This window comes from Castor canadensis, chromosome 4 (assembly GCF_047511655.1).
Source record: "Castor canadensis chromosome 4, mCasCan1.hap1v2, whole genome shotgun sequence".
Classification (NCBI taxonomy): Eukaryota; Metazoa; Chordata; class Mammalia; order Rodentia; family Castoridae; genus Castor; species Castor canadensis.
This window is the reverse complement of record NC_133389.1, coordinates 150,895,473-150,920,664: the sequence shown is the minus strand read 5'-3', so window position 1 is coordinate 150,920,664 and position 25,192 is coordinate 150,895,473. Positions and strand designations below refer to the sequence as shown.

Below are 25,192 nucleotides of genomic sequence, written 5' to 3'. Positions count from 1 at the left end.
AGCCCCAGCAAGGTTTATGGTATAGTGTATTGGATGTGTCCCTCAAATTCATGTCTCCCTGGAACCTCAGAATGTGATCTTACTTGGCAATATGGTTTTTGCAGATATTAATTAAAATGAGGTCATACTAGACTAGGGTGGACCCTAAATCCAATGACTGGTGTTTTTATGAGAAAGCAGAGGTAGAAGGCCCCATGTGGACAGAGATTAGAGTGATACATTGACAAGCCAAGGAATGCCAGGAGCCACTGGAAGAGGCAAGAAAGGATTCTTCCCATGGCCTGCTGACAGCTTGCTATCAGACTTCCAGCCTCTAGAGCTATGAGGGAATGAATGCTGAAGCCACCCCACCTGTGGTCATTTGTTACAGCAGCCAGCTGTAAGAAAGGAATATAAGCTCACAGAATTGAGGGTCATGCTGAAGAACCAAGTCTTGAGATGCACAGAAACTGGGAAGCTCTGAGGATCTCAGCAGCAGGAACTGTGGACTCTTCTTTTAACCAATGGTTTTTTTTTTTCTTTTATTATTCATATGTGCATACAAAGCTTGGTTCATTTCTCCCCCCTGCCCCCACCCCCTCCCTTACCACCCACTCCACCCCCTCCCTCTCCCCCCTACCCCCTCAATACCCAGCAGAAACTATTTTGCCCTTATCTCTAATTTTGTTGTAGAGAGAGTATAAGCAATAATAGGAAGGAACAAGGGTTTTTGCTGGTTGAGATAAGGATAGCTATACAGGGCATTGACTCACATTGATTTCCTGTGCGTGGGTATTACCTTCTAGGTTAATTCTTTTTGATCTAACCTTTTCTCTAGTTCCTGGCCTCCTTTTCCTATTGGCCTCAGTTGCTTTTAAGGTATCTGCTTTACTTTCTCTGCGTTGAGGGCAACAAATGCTAGCTAGTTTTTTAGGTGTCTTACCTATCCTCACCCCTCCCTTGTGTGCTCTCGCTTTTGTCATGTGCTCATAGTCCAATCCCCTTGTTGTGTTTGCCCTTGATCTAATGTCCACATATGAGGGAGAACATACGATTTTTGGTCTTTTGGGCCAGGCTAACCTCACTCAGAATGATGTTCTCCAATTCCATCCATTTACCAGCGAATGATAACATTTCGTTCTTCTTCATGGCTGCATAAAATTCCATTGTGTATAGATACCACATTTTCTTAATCCATTCGTCTGTGCTGGGGCATCTTGGCTGTTTCCATAACTTGGCTATTGTGAATAGTGCCACAATAAACATGGATGTGCAGGTGCCTCTGGAGTAACAGTCTTTTGGGTATATCCCCAAGAGTGGTATTGCTGGATCAAATGGTAGATCGATGTCCAGCTTTTTAAGTAGCCTCCAGATTTTTTTCCAGAGTGTTAACCAATGGTCTTTTAACCTTTTGTATCTGTATCAAGAGCCTAACTCTCAGGAGAGAGGCTGTGACCTGCCTGTCCTGTTCCTACCCCAGTAGGCTGACTGCAACTTGTAGAGTGGAGGGTGGATGGTTTCACAAATGAAAATATACTATTCTCTTTTGGGGAAAGGACTCGCCTTGGAGTGGCCATCATCATAGTGGCCACCATTTGTGTAGATGACTGCTACACAGATGACAAAAAAAACCCAGTGCCTTTTGGAAGAAGAAACTGTCCAGTTGACTGCTACTCTTTTACCCCGTGGCAGTGGGTAGTTACAGAACATTGAGAAAGATATCCTGGCAGCTATGTGCAGAGTTTTAGAGCAAGATCAGCTAGCCAGCCACGGACATCATGAAAATGTATAGTTAGAGGGAGCACAGGAGAACTTGTCCTGCTGTGGTTGCTCATGAAGGATAGAATGCTATTGTTACATAATTAGAGATAGCTTAACAATGATTTCGAGGTAATCATTTTGTGTGTTTCCAACTATTACTGCCTGATTTTTTTTTTATTCCTTTTGACAACTTAAGAGTTGGAAAGCATGTCTTTTGCTATTTGTCTACCCAATTATATAAGGCAGATTAGATGTTAATGTTTACTGTTCTGGAGTAGAGCTAGGAGCAGACTGGTTTATGCCAGAGAGAACCCAGGCTTAAAAAGACAATAGTACAAATATCTCCCATGCTTCCAGGATCCAGGGGCAGAGGAATCGGAAGACCCAGAGAGCCTATGATGAACATGAAGAATCTCAGCTCCCCCTTGCCTGTAATCCTAGCTACTTGGGAGGCTGAGATCAGGAGAATTGTGGTTCATGGCTAACCCTAGGCAAACAGTTTGTGAGAGCCCCATCTCCAAAATAACCAGAGTAAATTGGACTGAAGGTACAGCTCAAACAGTTGAGCATCTGCTTTGCAAGCATGAAGCCCTGAGTTCAGATACCAATAACACCAAAAAAAAAAAAAAAAGAAGAAGAAGAATCACAGTTTCTTACTAATGCAGGCACAGACTTCCATCAATGGTAGGAAGGAGGAGTAAAAGTGTCTAGACAGAGAAAAGGGGAACAGTAAATGAAGCAACAGGCAGGAACTAGGTACTTGTTATATTGCCTTAGATTTTTCCCTCAGATGGTGACATGTAGCCATGTGTCTCATGTATTTCTAGGGTCAACTGAGAGTAGCTCTAATCTTGTTCAATGTGTGTGTGTATTCTGAGACCAACTATTCCTGATGGGAAAAAAAAGTAAAAAGTAGCTAATGAAAGTGATTACACTGCATGTGTGAGAATTAGATGAATGCAGGTGGTATATGTCTTAAGTCAGTTTGGGCTGTTATAACAAAAATTCCATATACTGGGTGACTTATACTCAACAGAAATTTATTGCTCACAGTTCTGGAGGTTTGCCAAGTCCAAGATCAAGGCACCAGCAAATCTGTTATGTAGTGAAGGTTCCTTTTTTGGTTAATAAATGGTGCCATCTTGCTGTGTCCTCACATAGTGGAAAGGCTAGCCAGCTCTTTGGGGTCTCTTTTATAAAGGCACCAATCCCATTCATGAAGGCTCCATTCTCATGACCCAGTCGTCTCCCAAGAACCCCCATCTCTTACTAGCAACATCTTGGGGAGAGTTTAGGTTTTAAGACATGGATTTTGGGAGGACACAAACACTAAAGCCACAGCAGTATGAGAATAAGTCTTTGCTTCACTTTTTTGTACTTTTGAACTATGCCAATGTATTACTTATTTTTTAAAATTTAGTAAGTTTCACCTTTTAACAATACTTATCCAATCCATAGAATTGGTTTCAAATATGGGGCTTCAAATAAAACTTTTTTTAAAAAGTATTTTATTAGACTATTATAGAAGTACATTTTATTTATATATGAAAATAACACAATGAAACCCACCAAAAACTTAAAAAGGAGGGGGGAGGAGAGAGGGTGGTAAAGAAAGAGTAGTATAGGTGGGATGAATTTGATCAAAGTACATTATATATGTTGTAAATATCACAATGAACCCTTCATATGATTAATTTATGCTAATAAAATTATAAAGAAGAAAGTATTTTATTAATATTCATGCCATCCAGATTTTAATACAAGTCACAGGATTAATTTATATTCAAACCCCTCTTTTTTTTTTTTTTTTTCCTGGAAGTACTGGGGTTTAAACTCAGGGCCTCATGCTCTACCACTTGAGTCACTCTGCCGGCCCTTTTTTTTGTTGGGTATTTTTTTAGATAGGGTCTCACAAATTGTTTGCCCATGGCTGGCTTTGAACCACTATCCTCCTGATCTCTGCCTCCTGAGTAGCTGGGATTACAGTCATGAGCCACCAGCACCCGGCCAAGATCCATCTGTTCTTAACTTAGCAGATTTCACCCATGACAAAAAAAAAATTCCTAATAACAACCCTTAGCCCTAGTAGACCAAATGTTTTTTGGGAACAAAAAGACCCCAATACTTATTATTTAAAATGCTAAAAACAAATTCTTCACTTTTTTTTGCTACACTTTGGATTGAGTTCAGGGCCTCCTACCTGCTAAGCAAGTGCACTGCCACTTGAGCCACACCCCTTAATTCCTCACATTTTTATTAGATTGTACAGTTAAGCATTTTTATTTTCAAATGAACTTTAAAAATGTTTTTATTACTTTTAACTTATTTCACCCCAGCCACTCCCACTAAGCTTTTTTGTGCATCCATCTTGCATAATTTTCATCCTGCCTCTGACCCTTCTGTCTCCTTTCTCTTTGTGCTCCTGTCCTAATTCCTCCTTTGGGCTCCTGTGGGCCTAGGGGTACCTCTAAAGCCAGCAAATGGGCTTGGGGACAGCTGTGTCCTAGTCCCTTCAGGCCGTATTTATGGCCTTGAGTGCCCTGCAGCCTCCACCAGGCTCTACTGCCTGCCTCTTTGTGCACTTCCATTCACCCCACACGCAGCACTCAGCTCTCCTCACCTTCATTCCACTTCAGATGCCCCTGCAGGCCATGGCTGGGTGATTCTGATCAGGTGAATTCTGGCAAGTAGAATGTCAGTTTCCCCCTGACCTTCTGGTCAAATGAGACCTAACTTAAATACTGGTTTCTCCTTTCTCTGTAGGTCCCTGAAACTCAAATTAATGGAACTTGGTGGATTATTTTTTTATTTAGTGCTGGGGGTTGAATTCAGGACACTGAGCATGTTAGGCAAATCCTCTACCACTGAGCCACACCTCCAACCTCTCTGCATGTTTTAAACACAATGTAGGAGTGATTACAATTTATGATTCACTTGCTCTGTTGACCATCTTTAGTGTAAGGAAAACTAAGCCATGCAGTATTTCTGAAACTCTGATAGCAATCAAATTAGATCTTTTTTCTTGAGAACTCAAAAATATAAAAGCAAAGCATTTTGGCTGAAGAAATGTTTTACACTATTTTTTCCTTCCCCAAGAAATGCTGACTAGTTGAATAGTCAATTTAGAAGAGGGAAATGCTACTCCTTTGATGTCAAATGCACCTATACAGACCTATTGCCCATCCGTGGTAAGAACATAAACTTGCAGCACTCTCGCAGTATTGCTGCTCTGTGGCTAGAGAATCCCCTTCCCAGGAAAAGTCTTCATATGTTTATCTCCTGAGAAAGTCTTTCATTTAATGATTGTAACATACGTGACCCCATGCAGTTAAATTGGATGGACACAGAAAGGGAAAATTTCCTTTTGTCACAAAATTCACATGATCTTTTCAAAACAAATCAGCATTAAAGTTGCTTGCTTTGGATAGTGCAGTGCTTGTCTGGTGGTGCCTAAGCTGAGGAGTCTAAGTAAATAATTTGTAAATAATGATTCACCTTGCTAATCTAATTAGACTTGAGTAAGTTTCTAATAATGTCTTTCCCTCCCAACAGTTTGGAGTCCAGTTAGGATTAACAAGCCATCTTTTCATTTGCAAAATTGAAATATCTAGAAAAAAGAAAAGAGAATGGTTATAAATGAAGCTAGGCAGGTACTCTTAACACTTGCACCATGTCTCCAGTCTTCACAATGAATTTATATCTTAATTTTGTTTTGATTTCACATCAGGAACAAAATTCTGACACACAGAAATAGTGGTAAATGGTAAAATGGCAAGAGATTTTGTTTTTCATTTTTCCTATCTCTCCTCTCCTCCCCTCCCTTACCCTTCCCTTCCTTCTCCTCCCCTCCTTTTCTCTCCTTTCCTCACTCTTTTTTGTGGTCCTGGGGATTAAGCCTAGGGCCTTATGTTTAGGCAAGTGCTCTTTCCCTGGACTACATCCAACCCTATATTTTCTAAATTTGTCTTAAAATGTTAGGAATTCCTAATTTTAAAGATTACACAAAAACTTGACAACCTAGTTCATTCATTGGTGGTCTCTCTAAAAATTCGGTCTTTAGTATAGCATATGCACATGCATGTGTGTGTGTGCGTGTGTGTTCTTGTTTTATGTAGAAATTAGAGTGGATGTGTTATCATATCACATTTAACTTTGATACTTACAAAGCGAAAGAGAGATAGAAAGAATGATTAAAGAGACTAGGTAATTCTACCCTGTATTCCTTAGGTGCGTTTTAAAATTCCTATTTCATAAAAATGTAAGACATAATTTTAAGTATCGCCTACTTTGATTTTTGTTGTTATAAAGAAACAAATGTTCATTTATTTATTCTGATTTAGTAAAATTATCAATGCAAGTTATTCTCATGACAAAATATAGCAGAATTGAACATATATGTATTAATACTTGTGGGTTGTTTTAGATACTTAGCTGGAAAATTAGATAACAGTGAAAAAACTTTATTTTTTCTCTGAATTTATGATGTAGTTCTCTCTTCCAGAATGACTTCAGCTTTCTGTTGACTATTGAAAACTAAAGCATTAGTTTAATTTTCTAATAATGACAACATGTTTCCTCTTATCAGGGAATTTCTGTGGCTACTGTACAAAGCCTCCACTGCTCTGAATTTTGTTTTAGGCAGTGGCACAAAGCTGAAGCATTTGAACTCAGCGAATACAAATAGATAACTCTTCTAAATAGCGCTATTCGATTATAAATGCAGAAACCAATAGATGTCAGTTGGGTGGTGTCATTTAAGTTGCAAGTGATTCTCAAGCAAATTAGAGAATAGAATGTTTAAGATATCTTACTCTACCATATTATTTTTTATTCTAAAATAAAAACAAAAATTGCAATGTTGCCTACAATACCTTGACTTTCCACAGTTATTATCCAAAGCCATGCACATTTAGTATCAAATGCTTGAAATATTAGATAAAATGTATTGATTTGAACATTTTGTGTAATTCTAGGGTTCGATGGAACAGTTTGAAAACCACTGGATGGCTGACCTCCCACCTTCCCTTTGAGTTACTATCTTTTCATTTATTGATCTTACCTTTTAGGAAATGACAATAGGGTTATGCTATAGGTATGGACCAAGGTTTAAATGTCTTAGGATCATCTCTTGGGATCTAAGAGAGAAAGCAAACAAACACTTAATACATATTACCAGGAAAATTATATCAAATCTTTAGGTTTTGAAAAATTCTGATGGGAGAAAGCAGAGGTTTCCTGGTCCCTAGGAATGGGACTGTGTCATTACTTTCAAATGACAGGTTTTAGGGTTCTTTTTTGTGGTACTGGGGTTTGAACTCAGGGCCTCATGCTTGCTAGGCAATACGCTCTACTACTTGAGCCACTCTGCCAGCCCCCAAAGGATAATTCTTACAAGACAGTGGAAGGCTGGAGTCATGACTCAAGTGTGGAGCACTTGCTAGCAAGTACAGGCCCAGAGTTCAAACCTGTACAGCAAGAAAAAAGAAAAAAGACAATAGGCTAAAAAAGCCCAACAATAATAACAACAAAAAAGACAGTGGGTTAGCTGAGCATGGTGAGGCTAACTATAATCCCAGCACTCTGGAGGCTGAGGCAGGAGGATCATGATTTCAAGCCTAGCCTAGGCTACACAGTAAGCCCCTGTATCAAAAAAAAAAAAAAGACAGTGAATTGAGTGAATTGGTGTGATCTCTGCTACACTTAATGTTGCTAAGTAAAGGGACACTTCCATTACTTAGGTATCTTCTTTGCTTCTTAAGAATGAATCCCCAAAAGAATTATATATCCTATGAATATATTTGGGGGAGGGGTTCGAAGAGGGTTACATGGCTATGCTGGGAGGTATTGTTTACACTGACATTCTTTCCCTGGGGGACTGGGGTTTGAACTCAGGACTTTGAGCTTTCAAAGCAGGTGCTCTACTGCTTCAGCTACAAGTCCAGTCCATTTTGCTCTGGTTATTTTGGAGGTGGGGTCTCGTGAACTATTTGCCCAGGCTGATCTTGAACTTCAGTCCTCCCAATCTCATCCTTCTGGGTAGTTAGGATTACAGGCATGAGCCACTAGTGCTCCTGCCTTGTGTCCTGGTTGGCTCTTAAAAGCTATGATTAAAGCAAAATCGTTCTCTATACATGTCCAGACAAATTTCACTTTTAGTTAAAACTCAGACTCTGAAATAATATCTGGATCCAGTCTCTTTGGTTTCATGCCTCAGTATCATTTCTAGTTGCCATCAGTCTAGGATTCATCATCATCATTGTACAGTAGGTATTAACTCAGCAGACCTGGGTTGTCCGAACCTTACACATTCATTCCAAAGAAAGGTTTGGTTCTTGCAGCTCTTGGGAGATAACCCCTAAGCTTTTGGTAATATTATGTTTGTTAAGAATATCTTTGTTTAGCCAGGCGCAGTGGGTCAAGCTAACTCCAGAGGTGGAAATTGGAAGAACAGTGGTTAAAGGCCAGCCTAGACAAAAAGTCTGAGAGTCCTCCACCTCAACCAATGGCTAGACATGAAGGCACACACTGTCATCCCAGCTACTCAGGAAAGTACAAATAGGATTGCAATCCAGGTTGGCCAGGGTGTAAAATGAGACCCTATCTCAAAAAGAACACAAAAGGGTTGGAGACATAGCTCAAGTGATAGAGCGCCTGCCTAGTGAGCACCAGGCCCTGACTCTAGTGTAACAGTAACAGCAAAAGAAAAATATATGAATTTAACTGGGGCTTTGAGTCACTTAGTAACAATTTGACCTCTGGGCTAGTGACTAAGCAAGGTCAGCCATGAGGATGATTCCTTGTCTATGTAAGTGATTCCCAATTCAAACCTGGACACCAAGGCTTATAGGCTTGCCTGCTTGGCAATATTTCACCTATCTTTCACACATCATTGCTGGGAGAATTAACTGCTGTCTGATTTCATTGGGAGGGGAGAAATGGATGCTTGTATATGGTACTTCCTGGTCTCTGCCTTATGCACCATTTTCCTTGATTATATTTTTATTTTTTGGGACGGGTACTCATTACATTAGTCCTTGCTGGCCTTGAACTTATAATCCTCCTGCTTAGCTTCCTTAGTGTTAGAATTACAAGCATGTTCCACCATATAACAGGTACTTAGAAATTGCTTTTGCTAAAAAGCATGGACTCTTTACTTGGGTTTACAAATTATCTCAATGCAGGAGAAAAGGCTTCACATCCCTTTCTCCATTTTTATATTTGACCCTTTTACACTGAAATCACTTTGGGTTCAAGGAAGAATGGGACTGATCATAACTTCTTTATAACAAGGACATAGCCCCAAAGGAAAGGAGCACAACAGCCTCACAGGACAGACTCCCTCACCCCTCAAATAAGGACGATGACCTATAATGATGAGGCTACACCCTGGAGCAGGAGTAATCATCTCTCATCAAATGATGACAGTGATAACTTTTCAAACCCTCACAGAGCCAGAACGGAGGTAATGTTCAACCAGGTTTATGCGTACCTCTCTCTCCCTCCCCAACTTTTTCTCCATTTAAACCTAAGCTGAAGTGCTTACTTCGCCTCTTTCCCCAGCATGCCCATGTCACATTATAAATTTGCTTTCTCTGCCCTTCACCACTACTCACCTCTTTATTTGGCATATTGGGACAAGTGAGTGCACCTGATTCGTGGGAACCCCTGGAGTTGGGTCTCTGGTCAAAACTCCTGGTCACAACCATGCCAGGCTTGGCTAACATTAATCTGTAATCAACCACAGCCATGCATATAACAGGTTTTCTGACTTCTGTGAGTCCAAGAGAATCATTGGCTCTAAGGTTGGTCTTGGAGAGCCCTAACTCAAACATCTTCATTATCATTATTATCATAATATGTATTGGCCATTTATGTGTGACAGCTGCTATATGCTTTTTACATGTTACCTTAGTTAATTTTCTAGTGAAGTAGAACTACTCTCTCTACTGCCCTATACTCCACCCCATTTTATAAATAAGAAAACTGAATGACCAGAAAAATTAAGTACATCATCAAAGGGAGAGCTAGGATTCAAACCCAGGTTCCCATGACCCTGGGTCATGCCTTAACTACTAAGCTAGAGCAGCTCATTGAAACTCCTTTCCCTGACTAAATAAGATGGCTGTTGTTTTCTGTTTTACATTCTGCATGTCTTATTTCCTTTTTCTCTCTCCTTCTCCCCTTCCCACCTGGGGCAGAGTCTTGGAGTCTCACTATGTAGCCCAGACAGGCCTCAAACACTCTGTAGCTCAGGCTGTCCTTGAATTCATGATCCTCCTACCTCAGCTTTACAAGTGCTGGAATTACAGGTATGTACCACCATGCCCAGCTTCTTATTCCCTCTCTGAAAATGAGGAATGCCTCTAGCTTTCTCCCCTTTCCTTCAGGAGCTCTTCCTAGCTTTCCTCTGCTTCCCCACACCTGAAGAGTAATTTTCTAGCTGTCTGAGTGGCTTAAATGGTAGAGCACCTGCTTAGCAAGCCTGAGGCCCTGAGTTCAAACCCTGGTACTGCCAAAATAAATAATTTTCCAGAGAGTGGGTAGGAGAGTTTTAGATACAAAAATGTATATTAAATAACAATATCAGAGGACAGGGGGTGGAGCTTAGTGGTAGAGCAGCATGCCTAGCCTGTGTGAAGCCCTGCGTTCCATCCCTAGCACCACAAGCAAAACAAAACAATACAACAACAACAAAACAGCATGAGAGAAACCCCCCCTTCCCTAAGATTGCCCATGGTGTGAAGTGGGTGTGGTGTCACCAGGCATTTCAGGAAACAACTTTGTTCCCTGCATCCTGGGATAGCCATGTTTAAAGGGGAATCAGTTTTACAGGCTGCGTGCCAATGAAACCTCTTCCAAGACAGCAGGAGAGGCAGGAGGAAGAATGTGTTAAAGAACAAGTGCATGCTGTCTAAATGTGTGTGCATGTGCACATGTGTACGCATCTCATGGGAACAGGAAAATAGGTTCAGCTCTGAGGAAGACCCCATGGGAGACTCCATGCTGAGAAGTCTGTTCTGAGTCATGCAGTCTCCTGTGTTCCATCTCAGAATCTGTGTGTGACTGAGGCACATTTGTGCTGGTCTAATGCCCTGCCAGTTATCTGTGGCTTAGATTTTAGCTGAACACACTGGGGACTGCATGCTTCTAAGAATTGTGATCTATGACCCACGGAAAATACAGTGCAGTCCTATAGGATTCGTAGTATAGCTCCCCAGCTTATATACGAGGCTGAGTATAGGATGAGGGTTGAGCATGCTTTATCTTGAGGGACTAGTGTTTGGAGGTGAGACCGCCGAGATCCGTGTATAGAAACCAGACTTCCCACAGCATGTGACATGCTCACATGCCTCTCCTCCGTCACCTGCAGGGAGGGGCTCCCTTTACTGACCTAACCAGGTAGCACCTTTGGTGCTGCCTACTCTCACTGAATCTGAGCATCGGCAAAAGAAGCGGGGAAAGAAAATAAGGCATGGAGATGGTGAGAGCAAATGCTGAAGAGGCAGGAAAGTAGGTGAATGGAGGCCGTCTTAGGGGTCACAGGGGATGGGAAAGGCCTTTAGAAAGCTAGAGCAGACTTACAGACTAGCAGGTATAGGACAGGCCTGGCCATTTGGAATGGAGTACTGATCTGAGAATGGAAGAACTGTTCCCCACTAAGTTACTAAATTGGGCTTTAGCTGAACATCACACAGCCCTTGGGAGTGGCTGCAAGGGTTCCTCGTGAGTCAGTGTTACCATAAGGCTGCTGGGCAAAATGTGGTATGAGCTGAAACCTGTTTATAAACTTTTTCTAAGCTGTACTGACTGACTTTAGCTACTAGGAAATGGAAACTGAATTTTCTACTTGGTTCCACATGACTTCCCACTATGGTAGTCCACATATACAATGTTTTTGTTTTTCTCAGATGCTGGGGATTAAATGCAAGGCCTCATGCATGTTAGGCGAACATTCTACCACTGAGTTGCACCCAGAGCCTCACATGTACCACATTTTTTTATTCAATGAATACTTTTTTTTCTATTGATGATAACAAGTTTAACGAGGTTTTTGTTTGTTTTCATCTGTTCTATTACCAAGTTCTCCAAGGCAACATTTTTCTTTTTATTTTTTAGTGGTTGTTTGTTTGTTTGTTGGGACTGGGATATAACTCAGAGATTTGAGCCTGCAAAGCAGGGGCTCTACCACTTGAGCCACACCTCCTGCTCCATTTTTCTAATTTTTAGGTCATGAAATCCTTCATGACTCTTAATCTTGAAGACTTTTTTTTTTTTTTTACAAATGAAATCACTGTTTTTAAGGAGTCCTAATTTGAAAGTGCTACTTATGTTTCTTCTTGTATATCTTTAAGGGAAATTTACTTTCTTCCCCCTACCTCCCCCCACACTTAGGGAATTATAAATGACTGTAGTAAACACATTTCCCAAGAAATATTTTTTTCTTTCTCTCATTACCATAAAAGGAAATTACATAGAGATGATGTTTCTGGTCACATTTGCCTAAGCCATGTTGCCCTGGTGGGCTCATAGCAGAAATCCCAACCAATAACATGGTTCTCACTAGAAATTAACCCTGAAGGAAAGGACCTGTGTATAAAAAACATCAGTCAACAACTCATTCATCAGGTTGAACAAACCCAAACATGCAGAAAACAAAAGAAACCAAACCTTTTGATACAGTAAATGATCATTCAAATAGATTTTTTTTATATAACAAAAATGCCCTAAGCTGCTTTCTTACCAATCTGGCTTCTTGTTGAAGTCAACTTACCCACAAAATCAGACTTTTAGTTATGAGTTGTTATTTGTTCTGGCCTCAGCAGGTCAGCTTGATTTAATGTGGAAACACTTTTGCAGCCTTGTGGGAGAGGCATGTTTTGAAGAAGGTCACTAATAGCTATGGGTATTTAGGGAAAACCTTAGCTCTAATATTTACAGAGTGACTCATATTTACACAGTATTTTTACATGCATTATTTTATTTTATTCCAAGGGAAAAGCACTGAATGTTTTACCATCATTTCTGTTTAAGAAATAGATCTAGGGATGGGGGTATGGCTGAAGTGGTAAAGTGCCTGCCCAGAAATAGGTCTAGGCAGGCTGTCATTTACCTTATGTGCAGAAAAGAAGGAGAAGCTTATAAAAATAAGAAAATTTGAACTTTCCAAGACACAGACACCCTGACCTTCCTACTCATCAGAAGAAATTACAGTGTTTTTTTGTTTTTTGGGTAGGACGGGGTTTGAATTCAGGGCTTCACATTTGCAAAGCAGGTACTACTACTTGAGCCACACCTCCAGTCCCAAATTATGTTTTGACAATGGAATTCAAAGATTAAATACAATGAGTTAATATTTGTTTCTAAAAAATTTTTTCATTGTACAGCATCATGTGCCAGTTTGAGTCACCTATTTTGTTTTCTCCCCCGTGCTGGGGATTGAACACAGGACCTTGCATATGCTAGGTAAATGCTCTATCACATTTATCCTTATCACATGTAGATAAGGATAAGCTACATCCTTATCTCTGAATCATATATTTCAGTTTTTAAAAGCCATGTTTTAGTTGGATCAAAGATACCTGACATGGGCTCAGAACTGCTCCAAGATGCTTTAAAGAGATTGGTCTGTGTGAGCGAGCAGGCTAGGAGCTTGAGGAGGACTACCCTGGTCTTGGAAAGAGGGATGAATTTTACCTTGGAAAGATCTAAGATCTGACCATTAGCCCAGGACTTGGCATTTACAGTAATTATTACTCATTCTCCCTTGCTACCCTGGAGACTCCTTGAGAGGATGCATCTGTGAGTCTGAGATTCATCACGGTTCTCATGGTACCTTAATCTGTGCAGAAAAGAAGGTATCAAACTGATTTGTTGGATTTGGTAAAATATGAAAGATGAATAGGGATTAACTGACTGTGGAAAAGAAGATGGTTCCAAGTAGTCTGGCTGGGGTAGAGTTCACATGAGATGGAGAGATGATGTGTCTGGCCATGCTGAACTTTGGTTTGTAGGCTTGTAGAGCAAGTTAAGAAGTTTCACCTATCCTACAAGCAAGGGAAAGCTGTCTTTGTGCATATGCTAGAGGGATTCCTCCTCTTCCTCTTCCTCTTTTTTCTTTGATGCTGGGGATTGAATCCAGGGCCTTGAGCATGCCAGGTAAGTGCTTTACCACTGAGCTATACCCTCAGTCACTATTGTGTGAGAGTGTGTGTGTGTGTGTGTGTGTGTGTGTGTGTGTGTGTGTATTTTTGAGACAGGGTCTTTCTATATAGCTCAGTCTGGGCTTGAACTTGTGATCAGCCTCCCAAGTGCTGGGATTATAGTTATGTACCACCATGCCTACTGCTATGCTTCTATATGAATGGAGGTGTCTTACCATTTCCTGTAATAGGAAATAGCAGAAGATTCTATATTTTGTGTGTTTCTGGTCCTCTTTGTTAATAGGGTCAAGACTTCCTCTTTGCTTCCTTTGGACACCCCACTCAAGGCTGGCTTCTGGTTGTTTTCTCTTTGCTGATGAACAGCTGAGAAGAGGGTCTGGAGTCCAGAATAAAGTGTGATTCTTGGATCACTAAAGTCTTGTCAAAGATTTGAAGAAGCATGTATTCTTTACTCTTTCAAACATATGTGAAGTTAATAGAATGGCTAGGAATGTTACAGGTCAGGATAAACATAAAGTACTGCCCACATGGTCTGAGGGGGTCTTACTAACAAGGGGCTAATTATGGATTGGAGGTGAGCTCAAGTGGTAGAGGCCTGCTTTGCAAGCACACTTGCATAGCATGCATGAGGCCTTGAGTTCAAACCCCAGTTCTGCCAAAAAAAAAAAAATGTATGGGGCTTATTACTAGTGGTCAATATTTCTGCCCTGCCTCTGCTCACCAAATGCATTCCAGTGTTTATACATAAAGGTTATGAGTTTATAGGGTGAATTAATTTGCCAAGTATTTTCTTTTTGAGTTTAAGCACCTATTTTGTGAATGATTGTTCATGGGAAAAGTACCTTCTGAATACAGATTTCCTGAAAATGGAGACTCAAAGGAGTCATTCCCAATGATACTGCTTAAATATTTTCTTTTTTTAAAATTTTTATTTTATTCATATGTGCATACAATGTTTGGGTCATTTCTCCCCCCTTCCCCTACCCCTTCTCTTATCCCTCTACCCCCTCCCCTCCCCCCCAACCCCCTCGATACCTGGCAGAAACTATTTTGCCCTTATCTCTAATTTTGTTGAAGAGAGAGTATAAGCAATAATAGGAAGGAACAAGGGTTTTTGCTAGTTGAGATAAGGATAGCTATACAGGGAGTTGACTCGCATTGATTTCCTGTGCATGTGTGTTACCTTCTAAGTTAATTCTTCTTGATCTAACTTTTTCTCTAGTTCCTGGTCCCTTTCTCCTATTAGCCTCAGTTGCTTTAAAGTATCTGCTTTAGTTTCTCTGAGTTGAGGGCAACAAATGCTATCTAGTTTTTTAGGTGTCTTACCTATCCTCATACCTCCCTTGTGTGCACTCGCTTTATCATGTGATCAAAGTCCAGTCCCCTTGTGTTTGCCCTTGATCTAATGTCTGCATATGAGGGAGAACATACAATTTCTGGTCTTTTGTGCCAGGCTAACCTCACTCAGAATGATGTTCTCCAATTCCATCCATTTACCAGTGAAGGATAATATTTTGTTCTTCTTCGTGGCTGCATAAAATTCCATTGTGTATAAACACCACATTTTCTTAATACATTCGTCAGTAGTGGGGCATCTTGGCTATTTCCATAACTTGGCTATTGTGAATAGTGCTGCAATAAACATGGGTGTGCAGGTGCCTCTGGAGTACCCTGTGTCACAGTCTTTTGGGTATACTGCTTAAATATTTCAAGGATTTATGTCAGGGATATTCAATTTCATAAAATGAGTATACAAATAAAATATTTTTTACATAAATGAATTAAAGCATGATTCACAGTGTGTTTACACACACAAACATACAACCTAAAATGGTTATAGTTAGGTCTGGTTAGTGGAATTATGACTCATTTTAACTTCCATTTTATTCTTTTCAGTATTTTCTAATTTTGTCATAATTGACATGTATTATTTTATAAAGACAAAATGTAACATGTTATTAAAACAAGGTTTAAAATATCAAATGTAGATTATAATATGAGGTGATATTTAAGAACTGTGTGCTTATATTTTAGAAAATATGAAATGACCCTCACATTGATGTTAAGCATTTGATTGGCGGGTGTACAAATTAGTAGATGATTTATAGCTATGAAGACGTGTTCAGTTAGTCTTATCAAGGAACCATCAGACTTGGAAGAAAGTACAGTTTTGTCACATGTATCAGGAAGTAGAGAGGCTGACTCCCTAACAGTGAATGAGATCTAAGTGATTCACTTCTTGCCTTTGCATAGGAGGAGTTACTTTGCCAAACTGGTCTGTTTAAAACAGCTTGGAATGGTGAAGGAGTTCATTTTCCAGGTATCAGGGCATTGGAAGATTGAAAACATTAGATTCAGCTGTATAGCTATCCATATCTCAAACTAGCAAAAATGCTATGTCTTTCTTATTATCGCTTATGTCTTCTCTTCAACAAAATTGGAGAAGAGGGCAGAGCAGGTTCTGCCTGGAAGTGAGGGGGTGGGGAGGAAGAAATGGCCCAAACAATGTATGCACATATGAATAAATGAATAAAACATAGAAAAAAAAACATTAGATTCAGGTAAAGAGGGAAGATTAGGGATGTCTTTTTGTTGTGTTATTATTTTTAGTTTCCATAATCTGCCCCATTCCAGAAAAGGATATTTATTATTGCAAAATGTAGAACATTTTTTAAAGGTTGGAAGTGCTTATGCTTTTGGGTAGGTATGAGATGACATGATTCTACAGTTTCCATGTCATAAGAAAGATCAGGAATGAGTGGAAGATGGGCTTAGAGAGGTGTTTTTGAGTTCAGGGCATCAGTTCTCCAGTCCTACTCATTGCGAAGAGCCAGAGGCAGGAGACTGTCATTGTTGTGTTCAGTGAGATCAAGATGAATGTCAGGACTATTGACTGGGAGAAGACTTGGAGGGAATTTATGAGTGATTAGTATTACTAAGCAGTGTTGCTGGGTGAGATTTACAGTTGGAAAGAGGAGCAGGATCACTTAGAGGAACAAAATGAGTAAGCAGGGTACTTCCTTTTCAGCAAAATTCCTGTATTATTCTTTCACTCTATGGCTGACTGTTTTGAAGAGATCTGTTAAGTACTTGGGGTTCTTTTAATATGGATACAAAAACACACATTTCCTTTTGGGAAATAGGGAGTCAATTTTTTTCACTCTGGGAAGCATTGCACTTCCATAGAGCCAGCCAGCCTGAATCTTAGTCCTCACCTGCAAGCTGTGTGATCTTGGAGAAGTTACCACAACTCGCTTTCCTCAATAGTTAAATAAGGAAAATAGGAGTTATCTGATAGAGTTGTGATAATGACTAATGAGGGATATGCATACAGTGGTTAGTAGGTGCTCAGTCACTGCTAGCTGCTATTATTTAAATTAAGATGTTTTTAGGAGATCCACAAAGTGGGAAGTCAGTGACCTCTCCACAGCTGCTTATCGGGAAGCAGGCCATGTGTGTATCTGAGCAGGTAACTTCCTAGTCCTATCTCCTGGGCAAGGGCTATTGTGAAAGAGAGTGAAGTAGGAAGGGGATTGCATTATTTCTAATCCACAGAAAGACTCTGCGTACTCTCTGCATAAGGACATGCAAAGCGCCATTATTAAATATGCCTGTGTAACATAGGCTTATTTTTTGATTTGCTGAAGAGCAGGACAGAGTAGTAGGGATACTTATAGCAGTTTGGAGAAATCAGTCATTTGCTGCTTCCTAATATGTAAATATATATTAGGTTTTTTTTTTTTTTGAGACAGGGTCTTACTATGTAACCTTGGCTGGGCTTGAACTCTCAATCCTCCTGCCTTTGCCTCCCCAATGGTGGGATTACAGGTGTGTACCACCTCATGAGACTTACCTACCAGTTTGCAAAGCATGATAACTTATCTTGCGTCAGGGTTGCTGAGATAGTTAAAATAAATAATACATGGGGGAATGCTTCTTAAAATGTTAAAAATACGACATCTAATCAAGGTCTATTTGTGTGGTTTTTTAATCATTTTATTATTTAATTAGTTTAATTGACTAATTCTGTAATTAGACACAGATTATTAGATCATAAACTTACCCAAGAGATCGAAGAAGTGGGAAATAGAAAAATCACTTTTTAGGAAATAATAATTCCATACCATTTCTGTGAACCGATCTGCACAGGCCATTCGAACTCGTTCTGGTGTAGCTGGGCTCTTCACTGTGAAGTCCTCAGCTACTTTCCTTTCTCTGCGTGCTGCAGCCACTGCATCAGTGATGGCAAAGAACACAGATGACCCCAGGAACATCCCAGACTCCCCAAGGCCCTGCAAGAAAGCACATTTGTTTTAAAAACTTCTACACTAGACTATAGTCTACTAGAGGGCAGCAACCAAGTATTGTTCACCATTGTACCCTCAACCTTTGGCACAAAGTCTTATACAAATTGGTTCTCAATTAATTTTACTGACTGGTTTGTTGACTGAGTAAATCTTAAAAAACCCAGTATTACCTGAACTTTCCAGATATTTAATCTTGACTGGATTAAGACTTTGTTTTATAGGAAAGGTGTGTGTTTGTGTGTGTGTGTGTGTGTGTGTGTGTCTGTGCGCGCACGCACACATGAATGCTTTGTTGTCTTTCTGGGGTGAGGGTAACCTATTTAGTAAGGGATAGTCAGTGAAGGGGCTGGCAGAGTGGCTTAAGTGGTAGAGCACCTGCCACGTAGGCAAGTGTGAAAAGCCTTGAGTTTAAACTCCAATACTGAAATACACACACACACACACACACACACACACACACACACATACATATATATATATGTATATACATGTATTCAACATTCAATGAATATTCAATGAATTGAACTGGTCAACTTCATGAGCAGAGAAAAAATGCCTTATTATAACTCTAGAAGAGTACTCTAGAAGAAAGATTACAGACTTACAAAAGGTTGCAAACCTATGATGTGCAAGCAACTGGCAGATAATACAAATGAGTGATGTGGCAGATGAGGGCAATAAGGAGTAGTGGGGACAATGGTGAAATAGAGATGCCTCCATGTCCTATCTAAAGAGGACAGCTGTTCATTGGTTCTAGCCAACAATTGCCTTCCAAGAATGCAGCCAAAATTATCAGATCATACAATTTTACAAGAGACTTTAGATATTTTAATGTAAAACTCTATTTTGTTTTGTTTTCTCCTGACTTTTACAACCACTATGTAGGCCAAAAAGACATATCTTCAGGTAAGATTTGGTCAGTGGGCTACCAGTTTACAATCCCTGAGCTACAGACTAAATCTAAATCCTGGCCCAGAGTCCCTGTGTTTCTCTGAGTCTGAGGGATTAGCTGTCCGAGGCTCTGTTCCTCTGTGGTGGAATGCAGGCAGTTACAGGGTGTTGAGGATCAGGAAAACACAAAACACTTAATGCTGTGCTTGACAACTGTGGGTCCCTGTTATTACTACATAGTACACTTCACAGGGAACCTGCAAAACCTCGCTGTGTCTGAGGGTCCTCCTGTGAGTGCTAGCCACAACCACAGGGACTCAAGGGTCTTGGCTGCCCTGGTCTTATCACTGTACATCTGGAGGAAGTTCCTAGGCTGAAAGTGGGTTCCAGTTTGGAAATGATGAAATTCCTGCAGACAGATTTGTCCTCTTTTTTCTTTAAATTAACTTACTCTTAGCAAGGAACTACATCTCAAACCTAGTGAAGTTTCTATTCTGAGGGTGTTTTTCACATAATCTGTATAAAGCAATGCAAACAATGTTGACCTTTATTATAATTTGCAGTTTCATTACTTTAGCCATGAAAGGGTTGGCTGGTGTCTTTGCTTCCTGACATTATTGACATTTGGGGCTAGATGATCCTTTATTGTTTGTCTTGCATGTCATGTGGAAGGCTGTTTAACTGTGGACCTGACCTCTGCCCACTAGTAGTAAAATCCCTCCATCCCTGGTTGTGACAACCAGAGATCGCTGGACATTGTCAAATATTCTGTGGGGGGCAAGATCACCTGCCCTCACCCCAGGATGAGAGACCCAGTGTTGTGGATTCATTTCTGGGTGTGGCTGTGGACCCTAAGTCCCTGAGAGGTGAATTATTTAACCTGGATCACAGAGCAATGCTGAGGACTGGGACAAGAACCCATGTCTTCTGTCTGTACTGCCACTCCTTTCTAAGATTTCAGTAGCATCGTGCCTTCAATTCTCCTTAATATTGTATTCTTCAAGTTCTTATTGAAAATATTCTCTCAAGAAGTCAAAGATTTTGAATGAATTTTAGAGTTTTCAGTGAAAGAGGAAATTAATGAAATCACCGAGTGGCTCATTTATCTTTCCTGAATCTCAGTTTTCCTAGATGATTTCATCGCCAGGTGGTTTGGTCCTGATAATCATCAACATTTATTCTTTTGTTTTGCCGACAGACTTTCATTGACCATGCTCATTGACCATGCTCCTCAGTCTGTAACATTGTGCAGTGCCAGGTTTGGGTATTTACCTTGGATGAATAGATGGTTAGTGGGGTTTGAGATGACGGCAACAAGGAGACATTGAACTGCCCAGGGACATCAGCGATGGTTGGAATTTTGTACTCATCTGGACTCCGGGAGTACAGGACCCCTTCTGGGGAGTACTGCAGCTCTTCGGTGGTGTAAAGGCCCATGCCTTGAATAAATGCACCTTCTATCTGAAGGGGAACAATTTCAAGCTTTGTGACGTTGTATCTTTTTAAGAAGGCCTTTCTTTATCTACCCCACAACACTCTCAGGATGGAGCATCCTCCAAAGTGGGCAAGTACCTACCTGTCCAATATCAACGGCTGGGTTTAGGCTGCAGCATGCATCCATGACAATGTCCGTTCTGATTTTCTGCCCAAAATAAAAGTTACTACCTCATAAAAACTTGAATTAAAAATACTCATTTAAGCTTTATTGAAATAATCTCCAGCTATGCCAGAACTTTTGCACTGCACTGAACGACAGCAACTTTAGAGTTGGAAAGACATCTATTGAGAGCCAGGTCTGGCAGTGACCCTGGAAGATCTTTTGCATTCATGGTTTTGACTCCTGCTAAGTGAGTTCAAAGTCCACAGAATGTTGGTGTTTATGAGTGAGTCACCTGGTAAATAATTGAGCCTGGTTGTCAATCTGATTCTCAATCTGGCTTCATTGTTGTAATTCATGAGCTCATGTAGTCCCCATGACAGTCAGGTGCAGTTGGCATTATTGCTGCTCTTTTGCTAAGGAAATCATATAGCTATAATGGCATGTATGAGTTTGGGGATTTGCAAGACCTTGAAAGTGACAATGGCAAATGTTGACATCAACTTTGACTTTGCTATACTTCCTTCTCTAAGAAGCATCACACTAATCTGGTCCTTCTGTTGTGGTACAGGGTGTCTGCATGCGGGTTTTTAGGGAGCCAAGAAGGATCTTATGTGTCTTTGGGCTATCTCAGGAGTATCTCTGGATTTCCTTCTGCCCTCATTTCCCAGTGTTTATTCTGGTAACATCATTCTCTGTTTAGACGCAACACCGGGCTCCTACTTTCTATCTAGCCTTTTGGGTTTGGCAGTTCTCTCTCTCTCTCTCTCTCTTTAATTATTCATTTAGTCACATGTGCATACATTGTTTGGGTCGTTTCTCTCCCCTGCCCCCCTCTCCTACTCTCTCCTCCCATCTCCTCCTGAGTTCCAGGCAGGTCCTGTTCTGCCTTTATCACTAATTTTGTTGAGGAAAAGACACAAGCATAATAAGGAAGACAAAGTGTTTTTGCTAGTTAAGGATAGCTATACAGAAATATTCCTAGCATTGCTTTCGTGTGCACATGTGTTACAACCCATGTTGATTCATCTCTATTTGCAGTTCTCTTTTGAAGCAAACCCTGGCCTCTCAGGTACTTGGACCAGCCTTCTTTCTCAGCCTGGATAGGGAGGGAGACTGGTGACACCTCAGAGTGGGCTTTCAATTTACTTCCACCTTGAAACCTGGTGTGTTTTGTGTTGTGGGTATTGGACAGTGGAAAGAGATGGTGGCTGTGCTCCAAAGCTGAATTGATGACTGCTTTTGTTGAATAACCACAAACAGCCAGCAGCTGTTTGCCATTTAACGGGCAGCAATGAACCTGTCATTTAGGGTCTCTGATTTCTCCTTAATTAAAGGAAGTTTTGCCTCTTCAAAGAACAAATTATTTTAAGAGATCAAAGTTATACTGAAATTACTGAACCTTTAACTATGAATGTAAACTGGAAGGTACAAGGAAGACCAAATTTTAACTTTTCTGGCACCATAAGTTCTGGAAGATCCTCATGCTATTTGTTTCTTTGGGGTTTATTCCAAGACCTTAAGGTAGAATTGACATAAAATAAGTACATCTCAAATACTGCATATGATGTAGTTATACAAGAAAACTATTTGTTGTTAACTTAAGTGGCTTATATTTTTGTTTGCTAAATATGGCAACACAACTAATAGGGTCTGAAAACTAGTTTATCTCTAAAAACAGCTTTCCATCTGGGATAGAGGCTTGAATTCCAGAGATACACCTGGGCTTTGAGAGGACCTTGGTCAGGGCCTCCAGGCAAGTCACCTGTCACACTGTGCTGTGCAAATATCAGTATCTATGTGTGCCATGGTGTGAAAAATATTAGGCAATGCAGTTCTAAAGTAACCATATGATGCCAGGCGCCAGTGGCTCTTGCCTGTAATCCTAGCTATTCAGGAGGCAGAGAGCAATAGGATCATGGTTGGAAGCCAGCCTGGACAAATAGTTTGCAAGACCCTATCTCAAAAAAACCCCATCACAAAAAGGGGCTGGTGGAGTGGCTCAAAGTGTAGGCGCTGAGTTCAAGCCCCAGTACCGCCACAAAAAAAAAAAATCATATGAGCACTTTGGGATCACATGAGTTTGCTTTTTAAAAATGATATAGAATAAAAATTGAGACATAATATCAATATAACCTAAGGAGAAACTTGAACAAAATATGACAGCTACTGCTCTCCACATGTCCCTTTATTGACTCTTTAAAAAAGTGGTTAGGTTAACCAACAATGGGAAAACAAAAGGTATTTTGGTATGATTTACATGTTGGTATTTGCAAAACCCTGTACACAAATTGATCATTTGGCTAGGTGGCCAAAGGTAATATTGGATTATTAATTTCAGTATGGAGTTTAAATATGTTGTTGGGGTGTCACATAAGCTTCCCAACAATTTATTATACTTATGCTTATATTATATTTTATTTAAGCCTTCTGCAATCTCTGTTCCCAGAATGGTACCTGAGGTATATTCATGGTGTAAATTGTTAATTTTGGGTTAAATGGGACTCCCTGTCTCCAATAGGTAGTTTCTTGAATGCTCAAATAGCAAGCACAAAAATTACTTTCATACCCTCACCGAAGTCTATTTCTTTAGAGATCAGTAGTACCCTGGGTAGTTGGCTTTGGGAAACCATTAGCCCATTGCTATGTGCTTTCAAAACATTTCTTTCAAGACTATTTGCTAAATTACCTCTCCCTTCAGATTATTTCCTTTGGGAATAGAACCTTTTTCTGCATAAAACTTTGAAAAGTGATTTTGTTGTCTGAAATGGAATAAAAAATTTGATACAGTATTTAATTTTTTTGTTGGTACTGAGATTTGAACTCAGGGTTTCATGCTTGCTAGGCAGGCACCTTAACACTTGAGCCACTCCACCAGCCCTATTTTATGTTGGGTATTTTTGACATAGAGTCTCTTGAACTATTTCCCCAGGCTGGCTTTGAACCAAGATCCTCCTGATCTCTGCCTTCCAAGTAGGTAGGGTTACAGGTGTGAGCCTGGTGTTAATTAAACTTAGACTTATGAACAATTCATTTTTGATCATAACATCATCTTTTTTATCAGGGAATTCTGAGATAAGGCTGGATCTCCGGAAATCCCCATGAAATTGAAAGAATCTCATTCTTTTTTTGAATATTACCTAATGATGTTGGGTTACTTACTATATAATACGATTTTGTTTTTGTTGATTTAACTTGCAAGAGGAATGTTAGACTTGACTTACCTTGTGTGCACCTGTCAGGCAGTCAATCTCAACCTCAGAACAGGCAGCTCCATAGACATAGTAGGGAAATGGGTCTCCCTCCCCCTTCTCCCAATCCATAAAGGCTTTGTAGCCCCTAAGGCAAGAAATAAAGCCCTTTAGCTTGGGCCAGAAAGTAAAACAGTGTTGATTCATTTCTTTTTTAAATTACCAAAGTTTTATGATAGCATGTCATTTGATTCATGTTCATCTGAATTGACTTTTAACTCATTTCACTGCTGCCATGTATTTACGACCTAGCAGGTTATTTTTGGCTTCCATTTTAAAGAGGGTACTCCTTATGCTGTAGGAAAGATGTCAAAGAGGGAGAAGTTAATGGGCTCACAGTGTGTCTCTACATTGGTAGTCTGAGATCTGAACTTTAGTCCTGCCTGCCAACTGGGAAACTCAATTGATTCTGACCAATATTCCCAGAGGGACCCTACCTACCATGCTAACCAAAGTCACAGAGGACTAATAGAAAGGGCTGGTAAAAGGGGATCAGTAATTAAATACATTTATTAATACTGGAAGAAGTATCAGTGTTGAGGGCTGGAATGCTCTCTTCTGGGGTAAATAAATTCAGGCATTTGTTGCTCATTATGTATAGCACACTGGTTTGAGCTGTTACCTCCTTTTTTTTCTCTGTGAACATTTTCTTTTGTGTGTGCATGGGTAGTTTGGTGATTATTTACATTCTAAAAGTAATGCCATACACTTCTCGAATTTGACAATCAGCTCTTCTCTCTGCTTTATTTACTTAACAAGAATTTACTAAGACACCTCCCCTCCCAGTGACAGACACTACAAATGATGCTTAGTGATTATCACCTTGCTTATCTTCTGTTATGCAAGGAGCTTCAAAAGAGGAAGGTTTTCTGATTTAAAAAAAAAAAAAGGAGATTTGTAAAATTGGGTTGCAAATTATTTCTAATGAAGATCTCTTTTTATTACTCACAATAAAGATAATAAATGATTAGATAAGTCAGAGAGGTTTTTTAACCTAATATGAATATTGTTATTATTTACCATTTCCTTAGACATATGTGAAATCACAGGATTTGAAGCCTAGAAGCGATTGTATAATACAATCTTATTTACAAATGAGAGAACTGAAGGCCCAGAACTATTGGGTTACCTCCTGTTTTCCAGCTAAGTCAAGATATTGTTTTAATTTTTACCTGAAGTATCCAGTGGCTGAGAGACTGATCCTTTGTTCAAATGCTGCTTCTATCTGCAAAATGGGCACATTAA

General features: G+C 40.0%; 1 protein-coding gene across 1 annotated transcript in view; it reads right to left on the bottom strand.

The window, feature by feature from the left end:
• Nucleotides 1-3,207: 3,207 nt before the first annotated feature.
• LOC109688486 (aldehyde oxidase 2-like) overlaps nt 3,208-25,192 on the bottom strand; it is an 85,503-nt gene continuing 63,518 nt past the window's right edge. Inside the window, 7 exon segments of the mRNA XM_074072309.1 lie at nt 3,208-5,347; nt 6,800-6,875; nt 18,026-18,193; nt 20,372-20,560; nt 20,676-20,741; nt 23,921-24,035; nt 25,120-25,172. Coding sequence (XP_073928410.1) covers nt 6,822-6,875; nt 18,026-18,193; nt 20,372-20,560; nt 20,676-20,741; nt 23,921-24,035; nt 25,120-25,172 — 645 coding nt within the window. The 3' untranslated portion in view covers nt 3,208-5,347; nt 6,800-6,821.